The 24082-nt window shown below is 49.6% G+C and overlaps 1 protein-coding gene across 2 annotated transcripts in view; it reads left to right on the forward strand.

The window, feature by feature from the left end:
* Positions 1-24082, forward strand: part of LOC119955649 (collagen alpha-1(XXVII) chain B-like) — a 605839-nt gene that overhangs the window by 481813 nt on the left and 99944 nt on the right. For both annotated transcript variants that reach the window (XM_038782071.1, XM_038782070.1), the window contains exon 37: positions 11594-11701. In XM_038782071.1, coding sequence (XP_038637999.1) covers positions 11594-11701 — 108 coding nt within the window. The remainder of the gene's footprint in view (positions 1-11593; positions 11702-24082) is intronic.

Below are 24082 nucleotides of genomic sequence, written 5' to 3' on the forward strand. Positions count from 1 at the left end.
GAGAACGGTTGCATGATGATTGGAGATGACATCAAATGGGCAGTCTAACCTCACAGCCTGTCATGTCAACATCTTCTAAATAAAGCTCCGTGCTCCGGTTGAACCACCTCGGTCTGCAGACTCAATCTTGAATCCAGCTCATAAGAACTGGCGACGAGGTAGGCGAACAGTGTTTGTTGGCACCCAAAGAAATAATAAACAATTGAAGTCGTCGCCACGTGAAAGTTGGCGACGGGGGCGGGGGGGAAACAATGGTTGCCGTCACCTGAGGAACCAAAAAATCCGAAGGAGACAACCTCGGAGAGAATCCCGCCACGTGCTCAGCCCGACATGAACTCGGCAGCCGTGCGTAGCAAGTACCCTGCAACGGTAAATTGAGAGCTGGGGCAGTGTTGGGAAACACGAAGGGAAACCGGGTCAGCTCAGGTTGTGCCTTGTCTTGGGGAGAAAAGAAGCAAGGTAGTCCTAAACATCCATGGCACATTGTGCACACACATGTCCTTCAATAGGGAAAAATAGTGAGAGTTTTTGGCACCATGGGGCGTTTAATGAGAATACAGAACGATGGAGCTCGTATCCAGAACATAGAACATAGAACATAGAACAGTACAGCACAGAACAGGCCCTTCGGCCCTCGATGATCACCCTACTCAAACCCACGTATCCACCCTATACCCGTAACCCAACAACCCCCCCCCTTAACCTTACTTTTATTAGGACACTACGGGCAATTTTAGCATGGCCAATCCACCTAACCCGCACATCTTTGGACTGTGGGAGGAAACCGGAGCACCCGGAGGAAACCCAGGCACACACGGGGAGGGCGTGCAGACTCCACACAGACAGTGACCCAGCCGGGAATCGAACCTGGGACCCTGGAGCTGTGAAGCATTTATGCTAACCACCATGCTACCGTGCTGCCCTATTCAACTATTTTGTTCAACTAAGATAGCAGCAGATATAAAAGTCCCAACATCCCTGAATATAATGGGTGGGGGGGGGGGGGGGGACTTTTAATCTCCTTAGGGGTGTTAGCCTGGAAAACCAAGCACAAGAAAGCGCAAAGAAAAATATTTTGCAAGACCACAATTCACCAAAACCTTTCGACATCGCAGATAGGCTTAGGTTTCATAAACGCAACCAAGAAGAAGGTGAAGACTGGCTGAACACTGCCAATTCGGGGATGCGTTAAACGACACCATCAGAGATAGATTAGTCTGTGGTTTAAGGAGCGAAGCTATTCAAAAGCGGTTGTTAACCGAAAGCAACCTGACCTTAAAGGAAACTTTGGAAGTTGCTGTGCCCATGAAATTAGCAGCCAAAGGAGCTCAACAATTGACTCCAAGCACAAGAATTCGCAAGATGTCGGCCGAAAATTCAAACACAAGCACAGATTCGCGCCTGCCATAGGTGTGCAAAAACAGGGCACTCAGCAGCAGATTGTTGGTGCAAAGACGTCATGTGCAGGAATTGTGGCAGAAACGGCCACATTGCAGACACTTGTTGGAAAAAGAAACGAGCTTCAGGCAAAAGTTGCAGGAAGTAAGAATCAAGTAAAACAAATGGCAGGCGGAGTCAAGGGAAAAGTGTCCACGTAGTAAAAAGAGGACAGGAGAAGGAATGTGATCACATCTGGGCATGAACTGTCATTAAATGTACCAGCTATTGCTGGTGCATCAAACCAATGTTGGGTCACCACACTACTGGATGGTCAGTTGGTGAAGATGCACTGGGACAGCTGACTTACTGGTGCCAGTGACTGCTCATCCCAGAAAAGCTCTGACATATTGTCCTGCAAACCTCAAAGATAGTGTTAAAAACCTACACTGGAGAAGTGGTTCCATTGAGGGGTCATTACCAAAGCACCCGCACCTCAAAATCTCGACCAACTTCAATCTTTCTTAGGCTTGCTAAATTACTACAGAAGGCTTGTCCCGAACCTGGAAACTATTCTAAAACCCTTGCACAATTTACTGTGTCGAAATAGAAAGTGGAAATGGGGGGGAATCAATGTGAGAGAGCATTCATGCAAGTCAAGGAGGTGCTACTCCAGTCTGAAGTCCTGACACGTTTTTGATCCAAATTTACCCCTGCAATTGGCATGTGACACATCACATTATAGGGTCGGGTGCTAGATTTCCCCATGATGCCCACATGTGACAAGAGATCAATAACCTTCACATCGGGGACCTTGAATAAAGCCACTAGCAATAATGCACGGATAGAGAAAGAAGCCCTAGGAATCGTTCTTGGAAGAAAACGGTTCTACCAATTCCTGTAAAGGAGGAAATTCACTTTATTGACGGGATATCGCCCATTAACAATGATTTTTGGACACCATGCCGGGATTGATTCACTGGCAGCGAGCAGAATGCAGAGATTGTCATTGCTCTTGTCAGCACACCTTCATGGGAACGTAGATGGACTTTCCCGACTGTCCTTAACAAATAGTTTGGCGATAAGAAGTCCGTGTGGAAACATTTTCTACTTTGAGCAAAGAGATAAGACTCCCGTAACTGAAGAACAGGTGAAGAAGCACCGCATAAGTGATCCAGTACTGTCAGAGGTTATGGACATGGCGCTTCAGAGCAAGAAAAACTCAAATTCCATATTGCACAGAGTTATCTGTACAAGCAGATTGTCTCCTTTGGGGAACCTGAGTCACCATCATTAAGAAAATGTGTATTAAACCAAACTGTGGTTTTGTAAGGATGAAGGAGATGGCTAGGAGCTATTTTAGGTGGCCAGGACTAGAGCTGAAATCGAGGAGAAGGTGGGAAAGTGTTCATCTTGTGCAAAAGTGCAGAACCTGCCACCATTCGCTCCAATACACCCGTGGAAGTGGCCAGAAGAGGCCTGGCAACTGCTACATGTTGATTACGCCGGACCGTTTGAAGGGTGCGTGTGTCTCATTCTAGTCGATGCTCACTCGAAATGGCCTGAAGTTGCCATCAGGAAGTCAATTTCATCGGAGTAAACAATTGAGAGAGATTGAGTGAAATCTTCAGCAGATCCTGTTACCCTGAACAACTAGTGAGCGATAATGGACAGCGGTTTATATCCCAAGAGTTTATAAACTATTTGACGGAGAAGGGAATTCAATATAATAATCTTTGCTATTGTCACAAGTAGGTTTGCCTTAACACTGCAATGAAGTTACTGTGAAAGGCCCCTCGTCGCCACATTCCGCCGCCTGTTCGGGTCACAGAGGGAGAATTCAGAATGTCCAATTCACCCAACAAGCAGGTCTTTCGGGACTTGTGGGAGGAAACCGGAGCGCCCGGAGGAAACCCACGCAGACACTGGGAGAACGTGCAGACTCCGCACAGACAGTGACCCAAGCCGGGAATCGAACCAGGGTAGCGCTGTGAGCAGCAGTGCTAACCACTGTGCTACCGTGCCGCCCCCTACACTCGGTTCACTCTTTATCACCCTGCCACAAATGGGCTGGCGAACTGGACTTTGGACTGACGATGAAACATTAGTTAAAGGTAACGAGAGAACAAGTTTCATTGTCTAAACGAACGCCTGGTGTGTTGACTATTGTCGCTGATTGATTGTTCACGTTGCCAATTAATTGTTAATGCTACCCTGTTTATTTTGTCAGGGACTCTTGATTTAAAGGGGAAGGGCGTGTTGTGTGTTCACGGTGTTTCTCGTGTTTCCTCACAAGCTGCCCTGTAGCTGAGGAAACGATTGCATGACGTCATGGTCAGGCCTTTTGCGCAGTCGAGCGGGCAGTCCGACATCGCAGCCTGGAGCGTTAACATCTTCTAAATAAAGCTCCAGGTTTGGGTTGAACCTCCATGACCTGCAGACCGAATCCACCACATATGTCTCCATTTTAAAGGACTTGCTCGCTGGAATTACGCCCTCCTTGCAGTGTCGGCGTAGCACCACTGGGGGGTCGGGGTGGCGGAGGCGGTGTGGTGGTGGTCAGGAGACTTTACTGGCTGTTACACCAGTGGGACGTTACCGTCCCGCCAAAGTCAGTGTACGTTTGAACGTCTCGCCACGTTTTACAGCCCCGGCCCCACAGGGCCGTAAAATTCTGCCCATAGACATTTTCCCTTATAAATGTGGAATTTATATCGGAAAAACATTGACAAGAAATGTACGCTAACAAGGTTTTTTTAAAATAAATTATAGATGGTTAAATAGCAAAGTGTCTTCATTTGTAAGCAGAGAATTGGAACTGTTGGAGTATTGCCATTTCTTTACTGCTGGGACTATTAAATTGCGGCACATAGGAAGACAGGAACTTGGGAACAGTAGGAGGCCATTTAGCCCGTTGAGCCTGTTCCACTATTCATGGCCAACCTAGTTCCTAACTCCAGTTATTCACCTTTGTCCCATATTCCTTAACACCTTACTCCACACTCAACACAACTATAACAAGACAAGTTCACGTGGACTATTTTCCCTCTGAATGTGGACACAGAAGTGTGTAAAAGAAGTGTTCACAGATGTAAATTTGAATAAGCTACTATTTCAGCTCCTGTACTGTCACACAGGGAGAGTGTGGGCAAGTCTTCAGGTGAAGTGGTGTTCGAGGGTGCAGTATAATTTGACCAAATGGGACTCGCTATCAACATCCCGGGGCTTACCATTGACCAGAAACTAAACTGGACCAGCCAAACAAATAGAGTGACGATCAGGTCAGAGACTGGGAATCTCCTGCTGAAATACTCACCTCCTGCCTCCCCAATGCATGTCCACCATCTACAAGGCACAAGTCAATAGTGTGATAGAGAACTCTCTGCATGGGTGAGTGCAGCTTCAACGACACCATCCAGGACAAAGCAGCCCGCTTGATTGGCACCTCACCCACCACCTTCAGCATTTATTCCCTTGCCACCGACACACAGTGGCATATTCTTCCATAGAACCATAGATTCCCCATGGTGAAGAAGGAGGCCATTCGGCCCGTCTGGTCTGCACCGACCCTCCGAAGGAGCACCCCACCTAGGCCCACACTCCCCGACGTAACCCCGCCTCACCCTTTTGGACACTAAGGGGTAATTTAGCGGGGCCAATCCACCTAACCCGAACATGTTTGGACTGTGGGAGGAAACCGGAGCACCCGGAGGAAGTCCACGCAGACACGGGGAGATCGTGCAAACTCCACACGGTCACCCAAGGTCAGAATTGAATCCAGGTCCCTGGCGCTGTGAAACAGCCGTGCTAACCACCATGTCTCCCTACACGAAGTACTGTAGAAAGTAACAGGGTTCCCACGACAGCACCTTCCAAACCTGTGAACTCTACCACCAAGGAGCACAAGGGCAGCAGCAGATACATGGGAACATCAAAATCTGCAAATTCTCCTCCAGGTCTCTCGCCATCCTAACTTGGGAAATATATCGCTGTTCCTTCACTGTCGCTGAGTCAAAAATCATGCAATCTCCTCCCTAACAGCACTGTGGGTGTACCTACACCCCATTCAGTGATTCAAGAAGGCAGCTCACCACCACCTTCTCCAGGGGCGACCAGGGATGGGCATTAAATGGTGGGCCAGCCAGTGATGTCCACATCCCGTGAAAAAAAATATGGGGCGAAATTCTCCGCTCCCGCGATAAATCGGGAAGGCCGTCGTGAACTCGGCCGAGTTTCACGACGGCCTCGGAGGCCGCTCCTCGCCCCTAATTCACCCCCACCCGGGGGGCTAGGAGTGGCGCTCCGTAACTCTCGGCCGCCGGGCCTTGAGGCTTGCGTCAAGGCAGCGCGCCGAGAATGACGCGACGGCGGCGCCTATGTGAGGTCAGCCGCGCATGCGCAGGCTGGCCGGCTCTAACCCGCGCATGCGCGGCTAACGTCACGACGGCTGACGGGCTCCAACCCGCGCATGCGCGGTTGCCGTCTTCCCCTCCGCTGCCCCGCAAGACGTAGCGGCTTGATCTTGCGGGTGGCGGAGGGGAAAGAGTGCGTCCCTTTGAGACGCCGGCCCGACGATCGGTGGGCACCGATCGCGGGTCAGTCCCATCCCTAGCACGGCCGTGGTGCTCACTCCCCTCTCCGCCCCCCACAAGCTTCAATCCAGCTTTTGGCGCCATGTTCACGACGGCAGCGACCAGGTGTGGTTGCCGCTGCCGTGAACCGGTCGGGAACGGCAGGCCGCTCGGCCTATCCGGGTCGGAGAGTCACCGGTCGCCGTGAAAAACGGCGCGCGGCGATCCTGCCGAGCGGGGGTGGGGAGGGGGGGAGAATCGCGGGTGGCGCCAGGGGGGAGTGACGTGAATCGCCCGGCCCTCCCGCGATTCTCCCACCCGGCGTGGGGGGGGTCGGAGAATCGCGCCCATGTAATTCTGTCCCATTTTTAAGTCTTGCATCAGTTCTTTATTTTTATATTTCCTTCATAAATTCCAACGTCCACATTGATAATGGAAGCTGGGGGATGTGTAATTGAAGTATGACAAGCTGACACAGGCAGATTCTGTTGCAAAGGAATTTATAATGGAAAACGTTGCTGGGAAGCAAGCGAAAACATGGAATTTTTCATATATTATATCAACATTTGATAACCAACCAGCTTCATTTCACCCATCCACACTCTTCTGTAGATCATTGTCCTGTTTTTAATAGAACTTATGCTTACAGGCTGAATCACTCATTTCTCTACCTATTTTAAATAAGGAATTAACCTGTCTTGCCTGTTCTTCCAAGAAGTACTTTGCTGGAGAAATCTATTTTCGAAAAGTGAGGTCTCTCCTGTGGCTTGTTGAAACATACTCTCGTCCTTTAGTTCCGTGATTATGGCTGAGGTGGTATAAACCTTGCTGAAGTTGCCCAAACATTGCCCAATGCTTTCTGCAGCGTTTCAAAGATCAGATATGGCCAGTCTCAATGTTCTTTCCTCAAAGAAAAGACGTCCACTCTCTGAACCTGTCCGTGGATCACCATGTAAGTCCCAAAATAACCCAGGTCACTACTCCGTGAAACATCCAAAATGAATCCGTATCGATTTGAGGGGAGAATATGTTTTGTCACTCGGTGTTTACATAGGTCGGGGAGGATTGTCAAACCCACACTGAACACCACCACCAAACACAAGAGATGTGAGGCCGAGATCAATTTCTGAGGTCAACTGAGGCTAATTACTTGTCAGAGCCCATGGGAGAACATAAACGTTAGCTGCCGGGATTTTCCGTAGCCCGACGCAGAAATCGGGAACGGCGATTGGGCGGAGAATGGCTCCCGTCCCAGGCGGGGGTTTGACGCTGGTTTGCGATGTTCCGCCCCCTCCAAATTCTCATTATCGGGACGTGCGCGTAGTCACAACGCCATTGGCGCATCATCAGCCGGCCCACCCGCGACGCTCCAGGCCCGATGGGCTGAGTTCCCGACGGCATGGGCCACGTGAGGTCCCAGCGGTCGGGAACCCGGCGTGCCGGCTGCGGACAGTGTCCAGCGTCGCGACACTTGGCCGGGATCCATGCCGCTGGCCGGGGGGGCTTCTGCTAGGGCTGGGGGTACTGGTGGGGGGTGACCGGGGCATGGGCTGTGGGGTTGGGGGGGGGGGGTGGGTACACCGTCCAACACGGCCGGTGCCATGTTTCCCGGCGCGACCGGTGGGGGTTGTAGGCGTGCGCGGCTGCAGCTTGTTAGCCCTGCGCATGTGCGGCCCACGAACCACCGATTCTCCGGCTGTTCTCTGTGTGATCCCCGGGTGTTCCACGTGGCATCATTACTAGCCCCTCACCAGTATGAGGGTGAGAGTTTAGCGGCGATGTTCCCGTCGTGGAATACCACGGATTCTCTGCTGGCGACGGCACTTAGCCTCAGGAACGGGAGAAGCCAGGCCAGCATCTTTGTGTCCGAACTCCCTATAATCTTGCAGCTTTACTTTAATCATTAAATGCACCATCTTGTCGGGCAGTGGGTTGTATTCCGGCCTCTAAGCTGGAAGCTCCTCTTCCACGCAACAGAAAGAAAATTGGAGCAACTGCTGCACCCTGTTCATAGATCTGGGCTGCAATATGTATCATAGAATTTACAGTGCAGAAGGAGGCCATTCGGCCCATCGAGTCTGCACCGGCTCTTGGAAAGAGCACCCTACCCAAGGTCAACACCTCCACCGTATCCCCATAACCCAGTACCCCAGTATGTAACGGTCTACATTGTCGTTGCAAACCGGGTTACATGGGGGTCATGGGGACGATGGGCTCAGTTGACCAACGTGGATACGATTGGCGCCAACAACACAAGGGTTCGATCGCCCATTCCTGCTGGGGTGGAGTTAGGGCCTGCCTCCTATCCCCACACCTGGTTGAGGTCATGCCGCTGTGGGCCCTGCCATTGGACAGAGTGTGGAAGAAGAATAGAATCATAGAATTGACAGTACAGACGGAGGCCATTCGGCCCATCGAGTCTGCACCGGCTCTTGGAAAGAGCACCCTACCCAAGGTCAACACCTCCACCCTATCCCCATAACCCAGCAACCCCACCCAACACTAAGGGCAATTTTGGACACTAAGGGCAATTTAGCATGGCCAATCCATTTAACCTGCACATCTTTGGACTGTGGGAGGAAACCGGAGCACCCGGAGGAAACCCACACACACACGGGGAGAATGTGCAGACTCCGCACAGACAGTGACCCAAACCGGGAATCGAACCTGGGACCCTGGAGCTGTGAAACAATTGTGCTAACCACAATGCTACCGTGCTGCCCCAAGTACTTGTCACTATGACCATGGTACAGTGGACCTCTTGGTGGGCCAATAGAACATAAGAATATAAGAACTAGGAGCAGGTGTAGGCCATCTGGCCCCTCGAGCCTGCTCCACCATTCAATGACATCATGGCTGATCTTTTGTGGACTCAGCTCCACTTTCTGGCCCAAACACCATAACCCTTAATCCCTTTATTCTTCAAAAAACTATCTATCTTTACCTTAAAAACATGTAATGAAGGAGCCTCAACTGCTTCACTGGGCAAGGAATTCCTTAGATTCACAACCCTTTGGGTGAAGAAGTTCCTCCTATAGGTTCACTAGGGTAAGTATTTAACATAGATTCCGCCAAAGTCCATCAGACGGGCCCCGTGCCCCCACGATGCAAATCACAATTGCCCCCATCAACCCCTCATTACCAGAGACCTCCATCAATCTCTCATAAACCCCCCCAAATCAGAGCAGCCCCCACCAGAGACCCTCACTAGAAATCCCCACTAGAGACCCCATCAGACCCCCCCATCAGATTCCCCCACTGGAGACCCCCATCAGAGACCCCCATATCAGAGACTCCCCATCAGATATCACACATATCAATGACCCTCCCATAGAACCCCACCCAATAATCGCAGAGCTTCCCCCCCCCCCCATTAGTCACCCCTACCTAAGCTAAAGAGTAGTCCAGTCAGAGACAGTGAAAAATCACTGCCTTTTCACTCACCTGCCCCTTACGCCTGCTGCCTCAAACAAATGTGGAGAAAACGTAAACCGTTACTTCATTGAAAGCTAAAACCACATCACAAGACTTCAAACCGCCTCAGATCCTTTGTTTTGCATGTCTTCAATTCACTTCCAAAGAGAAAGAAAAAGCTTTTAGTAGGCTGCAATTAACTGGGTAATAGCTTTCGGACAGCCAAGTGTCGGGATTGTTGATTTTAATTTCCCTTCATGCTTGAATGCATCTCAAGTACCTTGCTTGGAACCTAACCTCAATGTTTATAAACATATAGGAGTTAAATGCAAGATGTTTTTAAACATTGAGGTTAGGTTCAAGTCGTGTACTTCGGTGGGAGTCTGGTGGGGTCTCCGTTGGGGGGGGTGTCTGATGGGGGTTTCTGGTAGAGGTGTCTGGTCAGAGTCTGTGGTTGGGGGTCTGCTGGTGGGGTCTAATGGGAGTCTCTGAAGGGGGTCCCTGATGGGGGTCGGTTGGGAGCCAATTGGGGGGGGGGTTAAGTTTGGGTCAATATCAAGCGTGCATGCTCTGTGGGGACGGCAGGGTGAACCAGAAATTCTCATGGCAGGGGGAATGGGCGAATGCCCCTTGCCAGTCAGGGGTCAGAATTTGCATTGTACGGGGGGAGGGGGGGCCAGCCAGTGGACCTCTCTATTGGACAGCCCGCTCAAAATGGCCCTGATAGCGGGATTCGAAACTCAATCCCTTACGCTCCCCGATGTGCATAAACCTGCATAGCAAGGGAGAGGGAATCTCTTCAGGGCACCCCCCCCCCCCCCCTTATGCCAGCGCCTCAGCTCCATAGCCTCCCAAATGGACAATTCCGCTCCTTATTTCTAACACCTATTATGATCCCAGAGCAGACCACAACAATGGCTGGAATATTGGACCGAGACCCAAATTATTATTTGTAAGTCTGTACAGAAAGAATGATTCACTCCAGGAGCGATTACATGAAAACAATTGGGATTTGGTATTTTTAAAACAAAACTTTATTGTGAAAACAATATGAAACTCTTCAACTTCAGACCCAAAAAGAATAGCTTAAAATTACCCCTTAAGCGCTACGACTCAATTCCCCATTAAACAACAAGAAAAGGAACATACAGCCCTCAATCCAGCTTCAAATCAGCAGGTCATACAGTAATACTTGCTTTGCAAACAACAGATTTGGACTCCTGTTAGAACCCTGCATACTCTGTCTGGATGTCTTCAAAAAGCTGGCTCATCTGGCATGTTTCAACTTCCACCCCGCCCTCATACAAAACTGCTCAGATTTAAATATTGTTACTCTTTTATGACTACCCTACCAGGAGAGAATTGTGGACTGGGTATCAGACAGATCCGACTTCAATTCCTCTCCAAAACCTTCTCAAAATTTCTCTGAAGCCCACCCAGCAATGACTTGATCTCCCCTAGCTGAAAAACAAATGAACGCTCCAACCTGAAAACCCATTAACTCCCCAGGGACTTCCCCAGTCAAACCACAGTGCATTAGCCCAGACTGACAATTTCACCTTCTGGCTCCTAAAAGCTCCCAAGCCCTGCAAAACGGGGTTCTTTTTCTTTAAAAAAAAAACATGACCACTGCGGTCAAACACACTCCAAACCCCACGCTTTCAACCCTTCAATGGCCAAATGTGGAGAATCCAATATTCCTAACATTCTCCATTCGCCACGTGCCCGTAACACAAATATAAAACGTTTAAACTATCTCTTTTTCCTAACACTACGTACAGATCAACCTCTTCCGGAAAGAAAGACTTGCATTCTTTAGTGCCTTTCCCAACCTCAGGACTTCCCAAAGTGCTTCACAGCCATAACAACCAGCATTGATATAGTGCCTTTGACATAAACAGTGGCTTGTCACAGGAGCGATGACCAAATAAAGGTTTACACGGACCCACGTGAGGAAATATTAGGATTGGTGACCTAAATCTTGGTTCGATAGGTAAGCTTTCAATGGGCACCTTGTAGGAGGATGGAGACGTGGAGAGTCGAGAGAGGAATTGAGGGAAGGAATTACGGAACTTGGGGCCTTGGCAGCTGAAGATACGGACACTAAAATCGGGGATGTTTAGGAGGTCAGGATCGGCAGGGCACAGCTAGCCTGGAGCTTCTGGTTTCACTGATCTTTTTTGTTCCTCGTTGATCTCGCTGACGGACCTCTTTTCTTTTCCGCAAATCAGGGCGACAAGGGGGACCGAGGGGCAGAAGGAGACAAAGGAAACAAAGGGCCAGAAGGATTGAAAGGAACGGAAGGACCACCAGGTGTACCGGGAATCACAGGAGTTCAAGTAAGCAGTCTTTCTATTTCCACAGAAATGGTGAATATGGAGCAAGTGGATACAGGTTGTCGGCAATCACAGACAAAGGATGTCACACCGTCCATGAGGATGTTTAAATCCCTCAATACTCAAGTCCAAAGATGCGCGGGAGAGGTGGATTTGCCATTCTAAATTGTCCCTTACTGTCCAAATGTTAGGCAGGATTATGGGGTTACAAGGATAGGGTGGGGGAGTGGGCTCAGGTCGGATGTTCTTTCATAAGGTCGGTGTAGACTCGATGGGCCGAATGGCCTCCTTCTGCGCTTCTATGACGCGATGATATTTGTTCCCCAAGATCGCTCATCGATCATTTATGGAGCAGCCACAGGATAGCGGTAATTTTGCAACGTTCCAACCCCCAAGTTTTTTTCTTGATTCTCTCACGGGGAAGCATTTGTTGGCCATGCCCAATTGCCCTTGAGCTGGCTCGCCAGGCCATTTCAGAGGGCAGTTAACAATCAGCCACACTGCTGTGAGCCACGTGTCGGCCAGACCAAGTAAGGATGGCAGATTTCCTTCCCTAACGGGCATTTGTCACCGTTACTGAGACTGGCTTTCAATTCCAGGTTTTCATTAATCGCCGTGGTGGGATTTGAACCCAGTGCCCCCAGAGCAGTAACCTGGGCCTCTGTATGTGTTACAGCAAAATGGATAGCACTGTGGCTTCTCAGCGCCGGGGTCCCTGGTTCGATTCCTGCTTGGGTCACTGCCTGTGCAAAGTCTGCACGTTCTCCCCGTGTCGGCGTGGGTTTCCTCCGGGTGCTCCGGTTTCCTACCACAAGTCCCAAAAGACGTGCTTGTTCGGTAATTTGGACATTCTGAATTCTCCCTCAGTGTACACGAACAGGTGCCGGAATGTGGCGACTAGAGGCTTTTCACAGTAACTTCATTGCAGTGTTAATGTAAGCCTATTTGTGACACTAATAAAGAGTTAGGTGGATTGGCCATGCTAAAATTGCCCGTAGTGTCCTAAAATGTTAAGGTTAAGGGGGGGGTTGTTGGGTTACGGGTAAAGGGTGGATACGTGGGTTTGAGTAGGGTGATCATTGCTCGGCACAACATCGAGGGCCGAAGGGCCTGTTCTGTGCTGTACTGTTCTATGTTCTATGTTCTATTATTATTATTGGAATTCTTTGAAGAAGTAGCGAACGTATGCTGTGGATAAAGGGCAACCAGTGGATGTACTGTACGTAGATTTCCAGAAGGATTTGTTAAGATGCCCTATCAAAGATTATTGCAAAAGCGAAAAGTTTATGGGGTCGGGCTAACATATTGGCATGGACAGAATATTGGCCTGCTAACAAAACAGCGTAGTTAAGAATGGGTCTTTTCCTGGTTGGCAGAATCAGTGCTGGGGCTTTTAATTAAAAAACGCAAATGGAATGTTCACATTTATTGCAAAATGACTGGAGTATAAAAGTAGAGAAGTGTTGTTGCAATTGTATAGGGTGTTAGCGAGACCACATCTGGAGTTCTGTGTCCAGTGTTGGTTTCGTTATTTGAGGAAGGATGTGGTGGCAATGGAGGCAGCTTCAGAGGAGATTCACCAGATCGATTCCGGGGATGAAAGGGTTGGCATATGAGGAGAAATTAAACAGTTTGGGCTTATACTCACTGGAGTTTAGAAGGATGAGAGGGGATCAAAACAAGGTGTATAAAATACTAAATGGGATTGATAAAGTAAACGGAGACCAAATGTTGCCCCTTGTGGGGCAATCTAGAACGAGCGGCCATGAATATAGGTTGAGAGGTGGTAAATCTAGAACTGAGATGAGGAGGAACTAATTCTCGCAGAGGGTGGTGAATTTGTGGAACTCGCTGCCCCACAGTGCGGTGGAATCTGAGTCATTAAATGGTTTCAAGAAGGAGATAGATATATTTCTGATAAAGAAACAGGTTCAAGGGATATCGGCAACAGGTGGGGAGGTGGATTTGAGACCAGATTGAGATCAGCCCTGGTCTGATTGAATGGCGGAGCAGGCTCGAGGGGTTGATTTCCCTACTTCTGCTTCTAATTGCTACGTTCCTATGCCGACTGTTTACAATTTATTTAAATGACTTGGATGAAGGGATCAAAGGTTTTGTTGCTAAATTTGCTGGTGACACAAAGATAGGTAGGATAATAATATGTGAAGTGGACACAGGCAGGTTATCATGGGATATACAGAGGCTAAGTGAGTGGACAAAGACCTGGCAAATGGAGTGTAATGTGAGAAAGTGTCCATTTGGCAGGACAAATTTTTAAAAAGCATATCCTCGAAATGGTGAGAGATTTCAGAGCTCTAAGATGCAGAGAGATCTGGATGTCCTAGTGTGAGAATCACAAAAGGCGAGTGTGCAGGTACAGCAAGTAATTAGGCAAGCTGATAGAATGTTATTGTTAATTGTGGGGGCAATTCAATGTAAAAGTAGGGAGGTCATGCCTCAGTTATACAGGGCATTGGTTAGTCCACATCTGGAGCACTGTGTACAGTATTGATCTCCTTATTTAAGGAAGGATGTAAATGTGTTGGAAGCAGTTCAGGGAAGGTTTACTAGACTAATACCTGGAATGGGTGGGTTGTCCAATGAGGAAAGTTTGGACAGGTTAGGCTTTTATCTGTTGCAGTTCAGAAGAGTAAGAGGCGACTTTGATTGACACATATAAGATCCTGAGAGGGGCCTTGACAGGGGGGGATGTGGGGAGGATGTGGGAGAACCTAGAATGAGGGGTCACTGTGTAAAAATAGACGGACACCCATTTAAGACAAAGGTGAAGATAAATTATTTCTCCCAGAGTGAATGCCGAGAGCTCTCTTCCTGAAAAGGTGGTGGAAGTGAAATCTTTTTGAATATATTTATGGGGCGATATTCTCCGATCCCCAGCAGGGTCGGAGAATCGCCCGGGGCTGCCGAAAATCCCGCCCCCGCCATGTCCAGAATTCTCCCACCCGCAAAAAGTCAGCGTGCCGCCAATCCCGCCGCCCGCCTCGGAGAATGGCGGGGGCCGGCGGGAGGCTGCGGGTTTCTGTGCTGCCGTTATTCTCCGGCCCGGATGGGCCGAAGTCCCGCCGCTGAGAGGCCTCTCCCGCCGCCGTGGTTTGAACCACCTCTGTGTCGGCGGGATCGGCGGCGCGAGCGGGCCCCCGGGGTCCTGGGGGGGCCGCCGGCCGATCGGACCCCGGGGGGTGCCCCCACGGTGGCCAGGCCCGCGATCGGGGCCCACCGATCGGCCGGCGGGCCAGTGCCGTGGGGGCACTCTTTTTCTTCCGCCGCCGCCACGGCCTCCACCATGGCGGAGGCGGAAGAGAATCCACGGATGTCACCACCGGCGCATGCGCGAACCAGCGAAGGCCTTTCGGCCAGCCCCGGCGTGCGGAGCCCCGACGCCAGAGTAGTTGGCGCCACTCCGCTACGCCGGGACCCCCCGCCCCGCCGGGTAGGGGAGAATTTCGCCCAAGAAAGATGTAGTTAGATTCCTGAAAGCGAGGGGATGATAGCTTCTCAGGATAGGGAGGAATGTGAAGCTGATGTTACAATCAGATCAGCCATGATCCTATTGAATGACGGAGAGGGTTTGTCGGGCCAAGTGGCCTATTCCTGCTCCTAATTCACATGTACAAAAGTTGAATAAGTGGACTTTGCATTGTGTTTTTCAATCCCGGCTTCTTTTACAATCAGGGAACTGAACAGCTACCCCCATGGTCGAGATTTTCCACACTCGCCAACATGGGAATCATCACGGACGGGACTGGAAAATTTAGGGAACGGCCAAACGTTTGGAAAGGAATTTCCAGTCACATTAAAAATATTCCTTTCAGGGCGGCATGTGGCACAGTGGTTAGCACTGGGACTGAGGCGCTGAGGTCCCGGGTTCGAATCCCGGCCCTGGGTCACTGTCCGTGTGGAGTTTGTACATTCTCCCCGTGTCTGCGTGGGTCTCACCCCCCACAACCCAAAAAGATGTGCAGGTTAGGTGGATTGGCCACGCTAAATTGCCCCTTAATTGGAAAATAGATAAATTAATGATTGGGTACTCTAAATCTATATTTTTTTAAATATTCTTTTCTTGTGTCAAAGTGCAGTGGTGTTTGACTCTGCTGCTTGTTTCTCACTGAATGATAGTTCTGGTGGTTTCGTTTACAGCAATGGACCAAGCTAATGTCTCTGTAAACTCTTTCCTGTAATCTCAATTAATATTCTCAAAGGGGGATGAGTGTGGGAGCTGTGGCTCACTGCCATCCTTATCTGCGGTTTCAAACTCTTCTGAAACTACTCAGGAACACTGTAAACCCTCTGTTGAAAAGAATGACTTATTCAAAAGAGAATATTGTGTATCTTTTAGAGGCTATTTTTAGATGCTGCAGTCAACGACAAACAAGAGCTGCATTTTCCCCCTCGATCTCAATCCTGTCTCACGTTTGTAGATTGAGGAAGTTGTTGAGGAGCGACTTCAAGGACCAGGTGCCCAACATCTGGAGACTATTTGAATCTGACACTTTATGGCATTGTACAGTCAGGCTAGTGAGGGAACAGAGGGAACAGGCGCCAGACAAGCAGGGGAAATCGGGCCAAACCTCTATGTTCTGGAGCTGAAACCGTTTCCAAAAACGTTTCAGAAATACAGAACCAGCCACTTAAAAGACAATCGAGTGTTTGCAAGCACAGGCTATGTGTTGATTATGGGCTGCAGGGAACCCCTTTCGAAACCTGGTTGTCTTTCATTGTAAATGATATGGACGCCAGCCAGTCAGGTTGCCACTCAAATCGGCCGTCGCCTTTGTTTGTTTCTTCAGGGATTCGGACGAGCAAAGCTATTTTTTTTTGTTTTATCTTTTTGCCAGCCCGTGTGAACTTGCACCCGGAGGCTCTCTCCAAGCCAGTCACATGGCCTTACCCAGGGACAGCATTCTAACATTACAAAAATACAGCCAGCCGCAAAAGTCTAAACATTGCACGCCTCGTGACCTTTTTAATGAAAACCCGAATCTGAAACTCGATGTTTCAATTCTGTGGAAAAAAAGTTAATTCTTTTATGACGAGTATCGTTTTACAAAGCCCTCACTGCAGCTGATATCCGGGCTGGATGCTCCGCTCCAGCACCGTGCTGGCCCCCTGTAGGGGCCAGAATCGGTACTCCCAGCGCCCCGTTGCGAAATGTGACGGCGTTGCCGAAGGCGTGGACACTCTGCCGCCGGATGGGAGAATCCCACCCTTGCAGTCTGAGAACTCTTTTGGCTTTGAACAAATTAAGTGAGGAAAGTGCTTGCAGCTTCCACACAGATCTGGTGGATGAAGGTGGCAAAGGGTTAAACGGGCTCCTGCTGCAAATACTCACTTCGAATTCCCCTGCTTCGATTCATTTCCACTGTTGAGTTTGTTCAGTCTTGATGGACCCGGTTAGATTGACTGTTTCCATGAAGTTTCGGAAGGTGGGACCCAGGCCAATAAAATCTGGAACGAGTTTGTCCTTAGCGCGAGTTCAAGTTGGCCTCAGGTTGCATAAATCACTCCAGGTTTTGGCATTCGGTCTTCCCTGCGGATGGCGAAGAGCAGGAAATCTCCTCGTGACTCTTCCAGGTCTCTTTAATAGCCAGAGCCTCATCCTGCAACAGAAGCGCACCCGCTCAGTCTTAACGTCTGGAGGTTTTTGCAGGACGTTATTACAGCATTGCAGAGCATAGCTGCATGCCTGCTGTTACATTCACCAGTAGTACTCGAGACTTGAAGGTTCCAACAGCAATCCACCCAATTTGAATGAGGCATACTAGTGATGGCATCAATGGTTAATCTTCCAAAACTAGTTGTGAGTTTTATTTTTGCTTGTGTTGGGTATGCTGTCTAACCTGCTGGCCATATTCAACTATTAAGACCACCGGTGGATACCCAGGGCTTATGAAATGACATCCAAATGACTTTCGGCCATCTCCAGCCAGGGTCACCTGACATGCTCGGATTATAAGTCACTAGTGAGGCTTGCGGCTAGTGAGGCTAGAGTCTTGCGTGTGTGCCGGAGGCTTAGAGAGTCGACAGACCATGGCTTCACTCTGTGTCTGGTGATTGCCTGGGGCGCAGCCTACCATTTTGGCCCTCGCGAAACTTGTTAAGGCGCTCTCCTGGATTCTCACACCTGAACATGTGTTCAGCCGCATGAGGAACCTCCCACTGGTGCCCTTCACGAGCATCACCATGGGAACTGCCAAGTGAGGCGCTTTGACCGCCTCTTGCTGCAGCAGTTGAGTGGAATGACTGTCATGTTGTTGGAGCTTGGAAAATCTGCAGGATTCTGGCGACTGCTGGACCTGGACAAGAAGGTCGGAGGAGTTTGAACCCCATGTGCAGAAAGCTTGCTCTCAGCAATGGGGGCGAGATTTGCAATGAGGCTTGGGCTGCAGAATGACTAGGCGCTGGATTATAGGAGCAGAGAGGAAAAGCTGTGCACAGTGAGAGGAAGTGGAGAAAGTTCCCAATAGGAAGCCATTCCCCCCCCCCCCCCCCCCCCCCCCCCCCGGGGTCTTTCAAGAGCATTTGTTGTACCTTCACCTCAGCAAAGAGCAGTGTCCAAGATGCTTGCAGTTCACCAAAGAGGCAGTCCCTGAACTGTGGCCTTTCCCACAAATGAACCTACATCCACTCAACAAGGGCGAGGAAAATGCTGCCAATGGCATGACCTCAACCTCGACACCAACACGAACAGGTGCCAACATGTAACAGATTGGTGTGAATCACTGCATCAGGGAGGTTACAGAGGCACTGCACCTAGGCAGAGGGGACTTCCCCCTCCACTCCCAGAAGGAACAAGCACATATCTTTGCCAGGCTAGCAGGATTTCCCATGGTGCAGGGAGCAATTGCCTGTACGCACGTGTATCTGCGGCTGCCTCACAGTCACAGGGAGGTGTACTGGAACCCATGGGCTCCACATTCTGAGCAGGCGGTTTGTGTGCAGCCATCACAGAACATCATGTGGGGGCGTCTGTGTTGTATTTCTTTGTTGCCGCAAAGAGAAAAGTTATGGATGAAAAGAACACTCTGGATTCTTGTAAAACACAATGAGAAGTTTATCAAGGGTGTTGCCCGTACAGTTAAGGTGGTGATCTGCTCAAAGCCCGCACAAGCACTCTGCTGACATCACTACACATCGCGTAATGCAGAACCCGCAGGAATGTATTCCCAGATACATAAACATCCCTCCCTCTTTACTTCATCAGTGCAACAACAACAATTAACATTTGTCCAACAGATCCCCTGCTATGTTATCTCTATACATATATACAATTCAATGAGACAGTCTCTGTGGTGAACGTCTGCTCCTTTTTGGTAGAATTCAATGTTCCTGAACTCGGCTACTTGTGACCTCAGGTGACCTTGTTCCTTTCTGTAGATGGTGCTTCTTGAGTAGTTATTTCCGTGTCTGTCACTATAGGCATCGAAAAGTCCTCAGACGCAGGATATGAAATTGTCACTGTCTCTGATCTCCGTCCCACAGTATTGCTCTCTCGACCTTCTAACGCTAGAACCACTTGAGCGGTTGCTGTAAACTCACTTTGTGCAGCAAGTAACTGATGAAAATGAAATGAAAATCGCTTATTGTCAGAAGTAGGCTTCAAATGAAGTTACTGTGAAAAGCCCCTAGTCGCCACATTCCGGGGCCTGTTCGGGGAGGCTGGTACGGGATGCTTTCATCACCCGTCTGTGTGGTGTACGATATTGCACCTATTTTTGCTGGGATTATAGCTGGAATCCAGCTCTCATTGGTGGTGTAACTCCGAGATGACACTCTCTCTCCCTGGTTGAATGCTCACCTGTTAGAGATTTTCTCCCTCCGCGCAATCTGTGCTTGTTGTTTGTCATTTGACAATCTCTGAAGTACCAAGTGGAGCTAGCAAATCAAACGCTGTCCGTAGTTTCTTCTTAAACAACAGCATTTCCAGTGAACTTTGCGTGGTAGCAGGTGCAGTACGATATTAGAAATGTCTTTACTCTTCTTGAGGGTGTGTTGCCTGGTCCTTCAATGCTTTGAGAGCGTGCTTTAATGTTTGCACAAACTTTCGGCCAATCCATTTGTTGCTGGATGATATGAAGCTGACTTGATATCGCGTGTACTGTTTCCCTTTCAAGTAATCCTCAAACTCCTTTGAAATAAACTGCGTACCATTATCACTGACAATCTGCTCCGGTGTACCAAACCTTGCGAATACTTTCTCTTGTTTCTCAATGGTCTGCTCTGTCATTGTTGACTTCATTATGGTGACTTCTGGCCATTTCGAGACTGCGTGTCCACAATCACTAAGAACTTGTGTCCATCCAGTGGACCAGCAGAATCGATGTGTATGATGTACCATCAATTCGACTCAAGACACAATTAGGATCCAAACTGTGGCTTTAATCAGCTAGTTGTTAGCCCGGTGGTCGACTACAGAGAATGACCGACTGCCAGGAACTCTGGGTACTTATACCCTGCCTCGGAGGCAGGGCCTACTTGCCTCTCAACCAATTGGAGAGTAGTCACTTAACTAGTCCCAACCAATCGGACGTGAAGCACATGACCAGCCAGAGCCAATGGGAAGCCAGTGCTCTGCACCAATGGCAGTGCTCATAACCATACCACCACAGTGTATTCTCTGCCATGGCTGAGTTGGTCATTCCCACAGATGTAATGGTTGTCATGGTGGAGTTTTCCTTACTTTTGCACAATATTGGTATTGAACAACTTTCTCTTCAATTTGAGCATCTAACCCAGGCCGCCAAAAATAACTGCGTGTCGGTTCCTTCATTCTTACCACACCAGGATGTCCCACATGTTGGTCAAGGACTCTACTAGCTTTATATTCCAGACTTATTCGTTCATTTCTCATTTAAAACTGCAGCCGTGGTGGGATTTGAACCCATGTCACCAGAACAGGAACCTGGGCCTCTGGATAATAAAGCGTGAATGTGGCCACAGCCCCAGGTAACCATAGGTTGCTCTACTCTTTGAGAGAGAGCGAGTGAGAGCTGACTGGTGGTGGTTGAACCTGAAGGTCACCACACCTCAGGCGAGGGGCCTTCAAGAATGACCTCATCCGTCACGGGATCCCGCGCTGTCGGGGTCGCTCCGCGTCACTATCCAGCCGCCCAGCCATCTGAGCTTAGTCGAGTGGCATTATCGCCACGGCTCCCTCTCCCCATATTTCCTGGTGCCAAACTTGCATTATCGCTTTGTCACCCACTATGTTTCTCTTCTGCTTCAAAGCGTCGCCACCCTCAGCTGATAACTCCCTCACCTCCTGAGTCAAAAGATTGCGGGTTCAAGTCCCCACTCCAAAGCAGAAAACTCGAGGCTGACACTCCAGTGTCGTACGGAGGGAGTGCTGCCTTGGCTGAGGTACTTGGCTGTGGTGGTATGATTAGCATAGCTGCCTGCCATTGGTGCAGAACACCGGCTTACCATTGGCCCTGGTCGGTCATGTGCCTCTTGACCGGTTGGTTGAGACCAGTCACGTGACGGCGCCCCGATTGGTCGAGAGGCTGAGTTAACCCCGCCTCACGGTAGCATGGTGGTTAGCATCAATGCTTCACAGCTCCAGGGTCCCAGGTTCGATTCCCAGCTGGGTCACTGTCTGTGTGGAATCTGCACGTCCTCCCCGTGTGTGCGTGGGTTTCCTCCGGGTGCTCCGGTTTCCTCCCACAGTCCAAAGATGTGCGGGTTAGGTGGATTGGCCATGCTAAATTGCCCTTAGTGTAAGGTTAATGGGGGGATTGTTGGGTTACGGGTGTACGGGTTACGTGGGTTTAAGTAGGGTGATCATTGCTCGGCACAACATTGAGGGCCGAAGGGCCTGTTCTGTGCTGTACTGTTCTATGTTCTATGTTCTATGTTCTAGTACTCCCGGTGGTCGTTCTTACACTGTAATCGACCGCAGGGCTAACATCTAGCTGATTAAAGCCATACTTTTGTCCAGCAACTCGTCTCGCGTTCAATTGATGGTACATCATTGGCCTTCTCAGGCAGAGCACAAAGACAGTGGGTCACAAACCGCTGGGCCTTAAAGTCAATCGAATGACCTTTCAAGCCACGCGAGCAGCATTGATTCCGTTAATCAACACTGCAAATGGCTACCGCCAACAACAACTTGCATTCATACAGCACCGTAACAAAACATCCCAAGGTGCTTCACAAAAACGTTATAAAACAGAGTGCGATGCTGAGCAGCATAAGAAAAATTAGGTCGGATAGCCAGAAACTTGCTCAAGGACCTAGGTTTTCAGGAATGTCTTAAAGGAAGAGAGGGAGAGAGATGGGGCAATGGGAGGAATTCTGGCGTCATTTCCTTCAATGCCGAGCAACATCCGGTCTTCACATTAAAAAGCAGAAGCATCAAGTCAGTTCCTTTCTTTATGCTGCATACCCAGTAGCGGCATACTCCTGAGGCAGGAGTGTGGAATTGGCCACGGCCGGGGAAAGGTACGCGATTACTCACTCGGCGAGCCGGTGCAGACACGGAGGTCAGAGCGGTCTCCTTCCGCGCGCTGTAACGATTCTGTAACTCTGAGGGTACAGAGGTAGGGACTGCACGGCCTCGTTCTGAGTCAGCAGCGAAAGAAACTGGAAGGATCCAGGAAGCCTGGGGCCTGATTGACGAACCGCTGCCGTCTGCAAACGAAGCATGTTGTTTGTGACTAACTAACGTAAAGAAAGAGAACATTTCTGGTAACCTGATGTCTCGTGGTTAAAGCCTTGGACTTCTCGGAGGACCCACGGCCAAATTCCAGCCTCAACTGCGTTGGACTCGATTGGTCCCAGTGGCGAGTTTATTGAAGTTCAGCTGGAAACCAGATGGGGAGAATCTTGTGGTCCTGAAGGGAAATGTAAAGCCTCCATTCACTATATGCCGTGCTGTACTGCGGAGGTTCAGTAACAGACAATCTTTGTTATCGCACGATAACACAGATGCAAGAAAGCTGTTTGACAAACGTTTATTAAGGTGCAGCAGGGTTATTACCTGGGCCGACTTGGCGAATTCCCAGCTAACAGCCCTTTGTCAAATCATCCCGGTTCACCTGACAGTTTCCGAAATAACCAGTGAAATAGAAGTGATGTCATCCTTTCCTGAACCACTTATTCAGTACATTTAAAACTTATTAAAGCCTTATGTACGATGGCAAAACCGGGAGATGTTTTTAAAGCAAGAAATCGTATTCTCCACTATTCGCAAACTAAGTGCTGACTGCGTGGGCTGTTTAGCACAGGGCTAAATCGCTGGCTTTGAAAGCAGACCAAGGCAGGCCAGCAGCACGGTTCAATTCGCGTACCGGCCTCCCCAAACAGGCGCCGGAATGTGGCGACTAGGGGCTTTTCACAGTAACTTCATGTGAAGCCTACTCGTGACAATAAGCGATTTTCATTTCATTTTTCATTTCAGTGGTGTTTTACTCCTGGAAAAACGGTGCAAAAGCTGCACCGATCCTCTGTCTGGTGGGCGGGGGGGGGCTAGCTGACACGCAGCGTAAAGCCCCCCCCCCCCCCCCCCCCGGCTTTACCTGCGGACCCAGCCTGCCAAAACCTGCCCCCACTGTAATCAGCCTGGCACCCCCAGACCACCCCCCCCACCAGTTCCCCCAGCCCCCGCCGAAGCCCCCGTGCCCGAGGATTGACTGATTCCGCAGACAGGGATTCTCCGACCGATCGCCGAACGCGATTTCGGCATCGGCGACCGGAGAATCCCGCCCAAGGTTTTTCCAAGCAGCATCCCACAAGCATTACACTAAAACCTATTCAAACCTGCATCGTGACACTGAAACGGCTTGAAGATTTAACTGACCACATTTACTCGTCCCTATTGAGACAAACACAGCTTTTAAATACAGACCTGCAACAAACATTTTATGAGCATGGCTTTTTAGATTGGGCTTCGCTACAGCACTAAAACCCAGTGACTGTGAAATTCTACTTGCTGGCTTTTTACTGTTTGGAACAATAACTTTATTTAGTTTGAGACTCCTCTCCTTTTTTAAGCTTCCTTTGTTTATGGCCGTCCTCACAGGTTTACTGGACTGAAAGAGAGATCGCAGTGTAAATCCAACAACTGTTACCATCCAGGAAGGGATCAGCCACATGGAAAAATAAATTCCAATACCTTCTTTTAACCAATAGAAATATGCCTCAAGATTTCACTTTTCTTTTAACAAAAGGGGGCGGGCAGCTGGGTAGCATGGTGGTTAGCATAAATGCTTCACAGCTCCAGGGTCCCAGGTTCGATTCCCGGCTGGGTCACTGTCTGTGCGGAGTCTGCACGTTCTCCCCGTGTGTGCGTGGGTTTCCTCCGGGTGCTCCGGTTTCCTCCCACAGTCCAAAGATGTGCAGGTTAGGTGGATTGGCCATGCTAAATTG

Source organism: Scyliorhinus canicula, chromosome 21, assembly GCF_902713615.1.
Source record: "Scyliorhinus canicula chromosome 21, sScyCan1.1, whole genome shotgun sequence".
In the NCBI taxonomy this organism is placed as follows: Eukaryota; Metazoa; Chordata; class Chondrichthyes; order Carcharhiniformes; family Scyliorhinidae; genus Scyliorhinus; species Scyliorhinus canicula.